Source organism: Hyperolius riggenbachi, chromosome 1, assembly GCF_040937935.1.
Source record: "Hyperolius riggenbachi isolate aHypRig1 chromosome 1, aHypRig1.pri, whole genome shotgun sequence".
Lineage (NCBI taxonomy): Eukaryota > Metazoa > Chordata > Amphibia > Anura > Hyperoliidae > Hyperolius > Hyperolius riggenbachi.
Window position 1 is genome coordinate 69,554,698 of NC_090646.1, and position 12,463 is coordinate 69,567,160.

Genomic DNA, 12,463 nt, shown 5'->3' on the forward strand with positions numbered 1-12,463 from the left:
AGCGCTTGTCATATATCTGACAGCGTCAGACACTCAAACCAGAAGCGCAGGCTGGGAGAGAAGGCAGATGGGGCGGCCAGCAGCTCAGCATATAGTGAAGAGGAATGCGCCCTCACATTGCTACGTACGGCTCTACATGGAGGCATCTGATTGTAGCGAGGGTAATGTAGCTGCTGTTGCCAGGGGACAGAAGAGGACAGGACCCGCCTCTCACACATAGCTCCGCCTGTAGGCACGTGCCTACAGTGCCTTATGGGAAATCCAGCCCTAAGAATGCTATCTGCACACAGAGGCTGGGTCTGCATAGACTGCACAGCCTCTGTTGCTATCTCAATCCCCCCCTAAGTTCCCCCTGCGCTCTGCTATGCCCTCATAAATCACAGCCGCGCTGTCGACACGCAGCGGGCTGTGTTTACCTATGTAGTGTCACTCTCGCCGCTCCCCCCGCCTCCTGCATAGCTCCAGTCCCCGCCCGCGTCCCTTCCCTCCAATCAGCGGGGAGGGAAGAGACACGGGCGGGGACCGGAGCTATGCAGGAGGAGGGGGAGGGGTGAGAGCGACACTACATAGGTAAACACAGCCCGCTGTGACATGCTGCATGTCAACAGTGTGGCTGTGATTTATAGAGGACAGCAGAGCGCAGGGGGAACTTAGGGGGGATTGAGATAGCAACAGAGGCTGGGCAGTATAGGCAGACCCAGCCTCTGTGTGCAGATATTCTTAGAACCCCACCTTGGGTTCACTTTAAGGTGAATGTAAAAATACTTTTTTTTTAAACGTTAAGTTACAAAATGGCCTCCCTGTCAGTTTTATGTGTATATACATTTAGCAATCACTGTGAACATTAAAACTACTGACAGGGGAAGTGATAAGGAAGATGGAGGGCAGGCACTCTGAACAGCGACTAATTAATGAGTTCAAGAGCAGCTATAGTACATTTTTATCACAGGCATAATTAGGAGGAATAACGCGACTGCAAGGTCGCTGCGGCTGGCTCTGGATGAAGTAGGTCTAATATCGTGTGAGGTAAAGATCCCGGCACTGCAGCGAAGTAAGTCCACTTTAGTCAGTCCACTTTATTTAAATTTAGTAGTAGCAGTAGAGTATTGTACCATGTAAGCCGTCAGTAGGTTTTGAATCAGGATGATACTATTTATTGGCTAACTTGAAAGAATAAGAGTAAGCAAGCTTTCGGCTGTATAGCGGTCATCAGGCTTCAATCCTGTTTGCTTATAAACTGATGGAACAGACAGCTCTATATACATGCAACATTAAAAGGAGATACATAGATTTTTTCAAGCATAAATACAAAGTCATTAAGATGCTTTAAAGGTGCGTACACACGTCGGACTGACACAAGCTACCAGTCGTCAGACCTGCCTGCGGGGCGGACGTTCTGACGACAGTTTCCGCGAGTGTATAGTCTGTTGGCCTGCTGAAAAGGCTGGTTTTGACTGATCCACTTGGACAGAGTTTGTCCAGTTTTTCCTACATACATAACATTGGGACATTTGGCACAAATGATCCGATATACCAGATTGATGGACTCAAAGGAAAATGCGCCTCGTACTCTGTACAGTGGAGTAAATGTGTCTGCAGGTCCCACACCTTTTTTGTCGGCAGGGTGATGTTCAGTTTTGTTGTGGCCTATTCAATGAACTCCTGACAATCATCTTTTTCAGACCTCTTGCACACTACATGCGATTCAGTTTTTTTTATACGATTCGATATTTGATTCCGATAAAAAAAAAGTACTGCATGTTGCTACTTTTTTAATCGGAATTAAAAATCGTATCGTATAAAAAAATCGGAATCGCATTTAGTGTACAAGAAGCCTAAGATTGGTTGATTGCCGGGAGGGGAGGCTTAGGGAGTATCTTTCTCAGTCTGTGATCCTTGTGTAAAATGGGATGAAGTTCTTTAGCAATCCTCCTTAAAGGCGCGTACAAACGCCATTATTTTTTAAACTACGGGTCATCAGACCCACCTGCAGGGCGGTCGTTCTGATGACAGTTTGCAATTTCGTGGGCGGGTCTGACGACCCGTAGTTTTAAAAAATCCAGCGTGTGTACACGCCTTAAGATTTCCAGGTGTGGGTTGTAGTTGACAACCATTAGGACACGGTCCTTTTTCTGATTTTCCTTATTTTTCAGGAGTTTGGTCCTGGGGATGATGATGGCTTTCCTGATTTGGGCCTCAGTCATAGGAGGACTGTAGCCTTGTTTATTAAAATGTTCTTAAAGGGGCACTATGGCGAAAAATTGTAAAATGTAAAATATATGCAAACATATACAAATAAGAAGTACATTTTTTCCAGAGTAAAATGAGCCATAAATTACTTTTCTCCTATGTTGCTGTCACTTACAGTAGGTAGTAGAAATCTGACAGAAGTGACAGGTTTGGACTAGTCCATCACTTTATAGGGGGATTCTCAGGGATTTATTTATTTTCAAAAGCACTTAGTGAATGGCAGTTGCTCTGTCCAACTGCCAAAAAACTGTGGAAGGAGCAGGGAAGCTGGCCAGCATCAGTATTTAAATCCTTTTTAGGGAATATCTTTATAAAGAATAAAAGCCTTGCTGAGAATCCCCTATGAAGAGATAGACTAGTCCAAAACCTGTTACATCTGTCAGATTTCTACTACCTATTGTAAGTGACAGCAACATAGGAGAAAAGTAATTTATTGCTCATTTACTCTGGAAAAAAAACATACTTCTTATTTGTTTATGTTTGCACATAGTTTAAATTTTACAATTTTTTGCCATAGTGCCCCTTTAAAGAGAACCAGAGATGAAGCACCCTCTTGTATTTTACCTTATAAATCAGTGGGAACATGACAGTAAACACCTAATCTGCTCTTTGTTTCATTGTTCTCTGTTTAATCTGACTGAGAATCCCCGACTGAGCTCAGTCTGACTTTGCTATGGAAAGATTATTGCTGAGTCTGTGTTTTCTGGTGTCTTTTCAAGCCCAAGCCTGCCCCCTTGTGGCTCTGCTATAATGAGTCAGCTATAATTATTCCCTGCAAAGCCAGAGTGAATGCTCAGTCCGGGATTCTTATCACAGATGCTAACAGACACTTTTAGCAGTGAGGATGAAACAGAGAGCGTGGTAAGTGTTTTCTCTAATGTTCTTACTGATATATATGGTAAAATACACAAGTGTGCTTTGTCTCTGGTTCCCTTTAAGGCGATAAAGGTGCTTGTCTCTGTCCATCCTGTCAAAACAAATCCGGTTGTACCTTATAGCTTGGCTGTAAATTATAGAGTTCTTAATGTGCTTGGGATGAAAACTGTCATATCTTAGGTATGTGGGACGGTCTGTAGGTTTGCGATACACAGAGGTTTGTAGGTTGTTACCCCTGATGTATATGGCGGTGTCCAGCAAGTTTATCTCTGTGTGAGAGTAGGTAAGTTTCAATTTGATTGTGGGATGGAAGGCATTGAAGTTCCTGTGGAACTGGAGAAGATCATCCTCACTTAAAGAGAACTCGAGGTGTGTTTAAAGAATGTTATCTGCATACAGAGGCTGGATCTGCCTATACAGCCCAGCCTCTGTTGCTATCCCAAACCCCACTAAGGTCCCCCTGCACTCTGCAATCCCTCATAAATCACAGCCGTGTTGTGAAGCTGTGTTTACATCTGTAGTGTCAGTCTCAGCTGCTCCCCTGCCTCCTGCATAGCTCTGGTCCCTGCCCCCGTCCCTTCCCTCCAATCAGCAGGGAGGGAAGGGAGGCAGGCTGGGACTGGAGTTCTGCAGGAGGCGGGGAAAGCAGCAGACTGACACTATAGAGATAAACACAGCCAGCTCTGACAAGCTGTTTGTCAGCAGCGTGGCTGTGATTTATGAGGGATTGCAGAGTGCAGGGGGACCTTAGGGGGGGGGGGGGGGGGGAGGGGGGGATAGCAACAGAGGCTGGGCTGTATAGGTAGATCCAGCCTCTGTATGCAGATAATATTCTTCAAACCCACCTCGGGTTCTCTTTAAGGTGGGTACACACATCAGATAAAAGTCTTTGGAAAATGAAAGGTCACAGACCAATTTTACCGCAATCCATGTAGTATGAGAGCCATATTCTACACAGTCTATTCTATGGAGCTGAACTCCCCATCAGATAAGATCCTGCACACAAAGATGATCTCTCCTGCACACATTCAAAAGATCAGTATCTGCAAAAGATCTGTTCCTGCAAAATATCAGTTCCTGCAAAATGCATTCATAGTCTATGATATCTGCAGATCTTCATACACACCTTGTTTAACGGACAATCATCTGCAGGTCAGATCCACCAGGATGGATATTCAGATCTGCAGATGATTGTCAGATATGCAGATGAATGTCTGTTAAACAAGGTGTGTATGAGGATCTGCAGATATCCTAGATTATGAATGCATTTTGCAGGAACAGATCTTTTGCAGATACTGATCTGTTGCATGTGTACAGCATCTTTGTGTCCAGCAGCTTGCAAAGATTTCTATCTGATGGGGAGTTCAGCTCCATAGAATAGACTGTGTAGACATGGAATAGGGTAAAATCGGTCTGTGATCTCTCATTTTATAAAGACTTTTATCTGATGTGTGTACCCACCTTTACAGACCAGATGATTAAAATATCAATGAAGCGGAAGTAGGCCATGGGTTTTATGCGATATACATTGAGGTATTCCTCTTTGATTTTTTTTTTTTACAAAACCTCATTACTCCAGTGTGCACAGACACATAGGATAACATTAGCAGCAGATTTAAAAACTCAAAACGCTCAGAAAAACTCCTCTGGTGTGCACCAGGCCTCAGATGCAGTTTTAAAACCACACTCTGGGACCATATGCAATTCACTTTTTCTCCTGAGTTTTCACCTAGGAGATATAGTTTTTTTTGTATCTTCAGTGCATTACTTTTTAGCACTTTGCAATGGAAAAAGTACAAAAAGAAGGTGAAAAAGTACTATCAAAATTATTTTGAGTATTTGTTTGCATACTGGTGGTTTAAAAGGTATTTTATTGACAAGTTTGAAAATATCGCCTGGGAGAAAATTGTGAAAAAATGAATTGCATATGGGCCTCTGTCTTTTAAACTATAAAACAAAGCAGAAATAATGTCCCTTTGAACTTTCCCGCAGTAAAATCTTATCTGAAGGACACTGAAGCGAAAAAAGAAATATGATATAATGATTTGTATGTGTAGTACAGCTAAGAAATAAAACATTAGGAGCAGAGCCATAAGTCTAATGTTGTTTACAGTACAGGAAGAGCTAAGAAACTCCAGTTATGCTAAAGAGCCATTGAGCTCCACTAAGTCGCAGAGAGCTCTGTCTTCTGAAGCTTGTTATCTCAATTGTCAGTCATTGTATCTTCTTTTTCATTGCAGAGAACAGTTCAAAAGTTGACTAGCCTGCTCTGTAAAATCATTCAGAATGCTGAGTAGTGTGTAAACTGCAAGTATTAGAAAATGATGCAATGTTATATAAAAGAAAAACTATATAACTGAAAATAAAAATATGGAAATATTTTCTTTGCTACTAATGTTCTAGTAATTAGCCGTACTGCACATATAATTCATTATATCATTTTTTTTTCACTTCAGTGTTTCTTTAAGTGCGTCAGAAAACAGGACTGTATTTGACCCAGTGAGTTGAAGAGCTCAGAAAAGCTCTTTTGCATAGATGACTGAAGGTTTTTTTCTTTAACTCTTCCAGTCCTGGAAAGCAATATGAGACTCTTTTCTTTGCTACAAATGTTCTATTTTTTAGCTGTACTACACATACAAATCATTACTTTATATGTTTATTTTTGCTTTAATAAGTGTGAGCCCTGCCTTAAAGGATACCCGAACTGAAATGTGACATGATGAGACAGACATGTGTATGTACAGTGCCTAGCACACAAATAACTATGCTGTGTTCCTTTTTTTCTTTCTCTGCCTGAAAGCGTTAAATATAAGGTATGCAAGTGGCTGACTCAGTCCTGACTCAGACAGGAAGTGACTACAGTGTGACCCTTACTGATAAGAAATTCCAACTATAACACACTTTCCTAGCAGAAAATGGCTTCTGAGAGCAAGTAAGAGGTAAAAAAAAGGGGAATTTCTTATCAGTGAGGGTCACACTGTAGTCACTTCCTGTCTGAGTCCGGACTGAGTCAGCCACTTGCATACCTTATATTTAACTCTTTCAGGCAGAGAAAGAAAAAAAGGAACACAGCATAGTTATTTGTGTGCTAGGCACTGTACATACACATGTCTATCTCATTATGTCACATTTCAGTTCGGGTATCCTTTAATGTTTTCCCTGCTCAGTGTATATAAACATCCCTTTAACAAAACGAAAATTGTCTTGCTGATTTTTTTACCCCAGTAAATTCACCGACAATGTTTTGAAAGGGTAGCGTGAGTTTTCTCAAAGTTGTAAATGTTTTTCTTTCTCTAAGCAGTAAGGTATTATTTTCCAGCCCCTCACAGATCCGGGCCCCAAGTGTCTGTGTGACAAGCCTCTGACACCCGGGGACACACAGGGCCCGAATGTTGTATATCCAGCAATAATTGCTGCTGTCATTTCCTGACAGCGTTCCAGAAGAACAAAAAGCGCAGAACATTCCACCCAGGTGTTTTGACAGCTGAATGGGGTGACATTGTAGCTCTGGCATTATCTGTGCTGGTATTAGTCCTATACATGACAGCTGCATGCAGGTCTAGTTATTTACTGGGAAACAACACTGTGTCTGGTCATATATGAGGAGTAGTCTGTCAGTATCTCCGTAATAACCAGCTTCACTGTTCCTGGGTATTGCTGCAGGACCGGCTCAATCACCTAGCTTAGCCAGCAGAGTGTCCGAATGGTACATTTTTGGGGGCAAATAACACTCCTTTAATCAACATAGTTACACTTTGGTTTGCTTAAAGGACAAGTGAAGTAAGATGGATATGAAGGCTGCCATATTTATTTCATTTTAAAGCGGAATATAACCCTGCACTTCAACTTTGCTCTAAAACATTATTTACAGCATATTATATGCAACCAGCATTTTTTTTTTACTAGACCAGCATTGGAAGGGTTACACACAGAGCTTTAAAGTTCCTGGAGAGAACTGCTCCCCGCAGCCGAAGTTTGGCTGCGGGGAGCTCTACCTATATGCTGTCACCTGTCAGTGCATTGGAGAGTGTTAATTACAGATATAGGACACTTTTGCTTGATTTACCCATTGCTTTAATCTTTGTGAATTGCAATTTCTTGAAGTATTTATGACACAAGTCAGTAATTTACCTCACTGGTCGGTAATTTTACATTTCAGTGCGGTAATTGGTTTAGTGAATTGGCACGTGGCAAGGTGATTGGTAAAATCAGCTGTTTTCAGCATTACTGAATGCGGCAATGCTTAGTGATTTGAGGCCAATAAGTGCCATTCAGAGGCGTAGCTAGGGTTTTCAGCGCCCGGGGACAAAGACTATTAATGCGCCCCCTAAGGTGAAGGGTCGTGACCAAATGTGGGCGTGGTTATGGGTACTCCATATTTGGTCACGCCCCTTCAAATGTACATGGAGGTTAGCAGGCTCACGCTCACCCACCCTCCCTCAGTATGTACCTTCCAGCATGTTCCAAGACAAATTCAGCAATCATGAGCCCCCCACCCCCATCAAGACAAATTCCGCAATCATGAGCAAACATGAGGCCCCCAACAAGACAAATTTAGCAATCCTGAGGCCCCCAACAAGACAAATTCAGCAATCATGAGGCCCCTAACAAGACAAATTCAGCAATCATGAGGCCCCTAACAAGACAAATTCAGCGATCTTGAGGCCCCCAACAAATCATGAGGCCCCCAACAAGACAAATTCAGTAACCATGAGGCCCCCAACAAGACAAATTCAGCAGTCATGAGGCACATAAATAGACAGCATTTCACATAAATAGGCAGAATGTCCCCTTAATATGGTAGACACCTCTCACCTGGCAGCAGTTCCCCAAAATACACTCAATCTGACAGCAATGCTTGCCCAAAAATAGGTAGCCCCAGGTCTATAGGTGTCCCCAGAATAGGTGGCCAGCAGTATAGATGTCCCCAGAACAGGTAGCCAGGGGTAGAGATGTCCACAGAACAGGTAGCCAGGGGTATATGTGCCCAGTATATGTAGGCAGGGGTATGTGTCCCCAGTATATGTAGCCAGAGGTATATGTGCCCAGTATATGTAGCCAGGGTTATAAATGCCCAGTATATGTAGCCAGGGGTATATGTACCCAGTATATGTAGTTAGGGGTATATGTGCCCAGTATATGTAGGCAGGGGTATATGTGCCCAGAGTAGGTAGCCAGGGGTATATGTGCCCAGAGTAGGTAGCCAGGGGTATATGCCCAGTATATGTAGGCAGGGGTATATGTGCCCAGAGTAGGTAGCCAGGGGTATATGTGCCCAGAGTAGGTAGCCAGGGGTATATGCCCAGTATATGTAGGCAGGGGTATATGTGCCCAGAGTAGGTAGCCAGGGGTATATGTGCCCAGAGTAGGTAGCCAGGGGTATATGTGCCCAGAGTAGGTAGCCAGGGGTATATGCCCAGTATATGTAGGCAGGGGTATATGTGCCCAGAGTAGGTAGCCAGGGGTATATGTGCCCAGAGTAGGTAGCCAGGGGTATATGTGCTCAGAGTAGGTAGCCAGGGGTATATGTGCCCAGAGTAGGTAGCCAGGGGTATATGCCCAGTATATGTAGGCAGGGGTATATGTGCCCAGAGTAGGTAGCCAGGGGTATATGTGCCCAGAGTAGGTAGCCAGGGGTATATGCCCAGTATATGTAGGCAGGGGTATATATGCCCAGAGTAGGTAGCCAGGGGTATATGTGCCCAGAGTAGGTAGCCAGGGGTATATGTGCCCAGAGTAGGTAGGCAGGGGTATATGTGCCCAGAGTAGGTAGCCAGGGGTATATGCCCAGTATATGTAGGCAGGGGTATATGTGCCCAGAGTAGGTAGCCAGGGGTATATGTGCCCAGAGTAGGTAGCCAGGGATATATGTCCAGTATATGTAGCCAGGGGTATATGTGCCCAGAGTAGGTAGCCAGGGGTATATGCCCAGTATATGTAGTAGGCAGGGGTATATATGCCCAGAGTAGGTAGCCAGGGGTATATGTGCCCAGAGTAGGTAGCCAGGGGTATATGTGCCCAGAGTAGGTAGCCAGGGGTATATGTGCCCAGAGTAGGTAGCCAGAGTTATATGCCCAGTATATGTAGGCAGGGGTATATGTGCCCAGAGTAGGTAGCCAGGGGTATATGTGCCCAGAGTAGGTAACCAGGGATATATGTCCAGTATATGTAGCCAGGGGTATATGTGCCCAGAGTAGGTAGCCAGGTCAGGTGTCCCCCTCCCCAGCAGGAGGGGAGCAGCGCAGAGAAGAGCTGCTCTCCCTTCCTCGCTGTCCCCTCCAATGTCCGGGTGGCTCAGGCTGGCAGCGGCGGGCGGAACTTACCTCCGTCTCGTCGCAGCGCCGGATGGATCTGCCACAACTCTGGTCTGGTCCAGACCAGAGCAGCGGCTGCGCACTCGAACTTCCGGCCGGCGCTGGAGCGAGACGGAGGTGAGTTCCGCCCGCCGCTGCCAGCCTGAGCCACCCGGACATTGGAGGGGACAGCGAGGGAGGGAGAGCACCTAAGGTGAGGGAAGGAGGGGGGATATGGCCCCCCTTCCCCACCGTCCGCACAGCTCTCCCTCTTCTCTGCGCTGCTCCCCTCCCCTCCGCCGCAAAAAAAAAAAAAAAACCCGCAGCTCAGCCAGGCTGAGGGCGCCCTCGGGGACCAGGCGCCCCGGGGCACTTGTCCTACCCCGACCCCCCCTAGCTCCGCGCCTGGTGCCATTTGACGATCGCAATTGGAATGCTTGTGGCCGGCAGCATTATCCAGGGAATCGGTCTCATTCACTTTGCATTTGCAGCTTAGCCTGCGCCTATGTGAAGCGACTAGCAGCACGCCGTTAGACCAATAGCTGTGGTGTGTCTCTGTGGAGAGAGTCCTGTATGTCTATGCGATGGATAGACAGAGCTCTGCAGGTGAGGCAGGCAGCGTGTCCTCTGGTGTCTCAGTGGAGAGAGTCCTGTATGTCTATGAGATGGATAGACAGAGCTCTGCAGGTGAGGCAGGCAGCGTGTCCTCTGGTGTCTCAGTGGAGAGAGTCCTGTATGTCTATGCGATGGATAGACAGAGCTCTGCAGGTGAGGCAGGCAACGTGTCCTCTGGTGTCTCTGTGGAGAGAGTCCTGTATGTCTATGCGATGTATAGAAAGAGCTCTGCAGGTGAGGCACGCAGCGTGTCCTCTGGTGTCTCTGTGGAGAGAGTCCTGTATGTCTATGCGATGGATAGACAGAGCTCTGCAGGTGAGGCAGGCAGTGTGTCCTCTGGTGTCTCTGTGGAGAGAGTCCTGTATGTCTATGCGATGGATAGACAGAGCTCTTCAGGTGAAGCAGGCAGTGAGTGTGTCCTCTGGTGTCTCTGTGGAGAGAGTCCTGTATGTCTATGCGATGGATAGACAGAGCTCTGCAGGTGAGGCAGGCAGTGTGTCCTCTGGTGTCTCTGTGGAGAGAGTCCTGTATGTCTATGCGATGGATAGACAGAGCTCTGCAGGTGAGGCAGGCAGCTTGTCCTCTGGTGTCTCTGTGGAGAGAGTCCTGTATGTCTATGCGATGGATAGACAGAGCTCTTCAGGTGAGGCAGGCAGTGAGTGTGTCCTCTGGTGTCTCTGTGGAGAGAGTCCTGTATGTCTATGCGATGGATAGACAGAGCTCTGCAGGTGAGGCAGGCAGCGTGTCCTCTGGTGTCTCTGTGGAGAGAGTCCTGTATGTCTATGCGATGGATAGACAGAGCTCTGCAGGTGAGGCAGGCAGTGTGTCCTCTGGTGTCTCTGTGGAGAGAGTCCTGTATGTCTATGCGATGGATAGACAGAGCTCTTCAGGTGAGGCAGGCAGTGAGTGTGTCCTCTGGTGTCTCTGTGGAGAGAGTCCTGTATGTCTATGCGATGGATAGACAGAGCTCTGCAGGTGAGGCAGGCAGCGTGTCCTCTGGTGTCTCTGTGGAGAGAGTCCTGTATGTCTATGCGATGGATAGACAGAGCTCTTCAGGTGAGGCAGGCAGTGAGTGTGTCCTCTGGTGTCTCTGTGGAGAGAGTCCTGTATGTCTATGCGATGGATAGACAGAGCTCTGCAGGTGAGGCAGGCAGCGTGTCCTCTGGTGTCTCTGCGGAGAGAGTCCTGTATGTCTATGCGATGGATAGACAGAGCTCTTCAGGTGAGGCAGGCAGTGAGTGTGTCCTCTGGTGTCTCTGTGGAGAGAGTCCTGTATGTCTATGCGATGGATAGACAGAGCTCTGCAGGTGAGGCAGGCAGCGTGTCCTCTGGTGTCTCTGTGGAGAGAGTCCTGTACGTCTATGCGATGGATAGACAGAGCTCTGCAGGTGAGGCAGGCAGCGTGTCCTCTGGTGTCTCTGCGGAGAGAGTCCTGTATGTCTATGCGATGGATAGACAGAGCTCTTCAGGTGAGGCAGGCAGTGAGTGTGTCCTCTGGTGTCTCTGTGGAGAGAGTCCTGTATGTCTATGCGATGGATAGACAGAGCTCTTCAGGTGAGGCAGGCAGTGAGTGTGTCCTCTGGTGTCTCTGTGGAGAGAGTCCTGTATGTCTATGCGATGGATAGACAGAGCTCTGCAGGTGAGGCAGGCAGGGTGTCCTCTGGTGTCTCTGCGGAGAGAGTCCTGTATGTCTATGCGATGTATAGAAAGAGCTCTGCAGGTGAGGCAGGCAGCGTGTCCTCTGGTGTCTCTGTGGAGAGAGTCCTGTATGTCTATGCGATGGATAGACAGAGCTCTGCAGGTGAGGCAGGCAACGTGTCCTCTGGTGTCTCTGTGGAGAGAGTCCTGTATGTCTATGCGATGGATAGACAGAGCTCTGCAGGTGAGGCAGGCAGTGTGTCCTCTGGTGTCTCTGTGGAGAGAGTCCTGTATGTCTATGCGATGGATAGACAGAGCTCTTCAGGTGAGGCAGGCAGTGAGTGTGTCCTCTGGTGTCTCTGTGGAGAGAGTCCTGTATGTCTATGCGATGGATAGACAGAGCTCTGCAGGTGAGGCAGGCAGGGTGTCCTCTGGTGTCTCTGCGGAGAGAGTCCTGTAGTGGACAGAGTCCTGTATGTCTATGTGATGGATAGACAGAGCTCTGTAGGTGAAGCAGGCAGGGTGTCATTCACCTCACGCTCCAGCAGATGGCAACTCCTCACTTCTGCAGCTTGCAGCACAGGGCTAGGTAATTTGGATTTTGCATTCACACCTCCTCAAGATGTCTGTGAGGGACTGTCTGCAAACGTGACTTGGGCCTGTTTTTCAGGCGGCTGAATGGCGAGCATCTGCTTTGAGGAATAACAATCCAGCAGGGGGGTTTAAAAACTAAAACTTGAAAAGCTCACGGAAGAACAAAAAAAAAAGTCAGGCTGAAGGAATCCTCAGGA

General features: G+C 46.8%; 1 protein-coding gene across 14 annotated transcripts in view; it reads left to right on the forward strand.

Annotated features, from left to right (window-relative positions):
- Positions 1–12,463, forward strand: part of CTNNA2 (catenin alpha 2) — a 3,078,224-nt gene that overhangs the window by 2,047,006 nt on the left and 1,018,755 nt on the right. Inside the window, exon 1 of one of the 14 annotated variants that reach the window (XM_068275023.1) lies at positions 1–124. This exon is cut by the window's left edge and continues 43 nt beyond it. The exons of 11 other annotated variants lie outside the window; for them this stretch is intronic. In XM_068275023.1, the coding sequence (XP_068131124.1) occupies positions 68–124 (57 nt within the window). In that variant the 5' untranslated portion in view covers positions 1–67. Of the gene's footprint in view, positions 162–883; positions 1,052–12,463 lie in introns of those variants that run through there. 2 more of the 14 variants (XM_068275032.1, XM_068275058.1) reach the window with 2 other exon arrangements.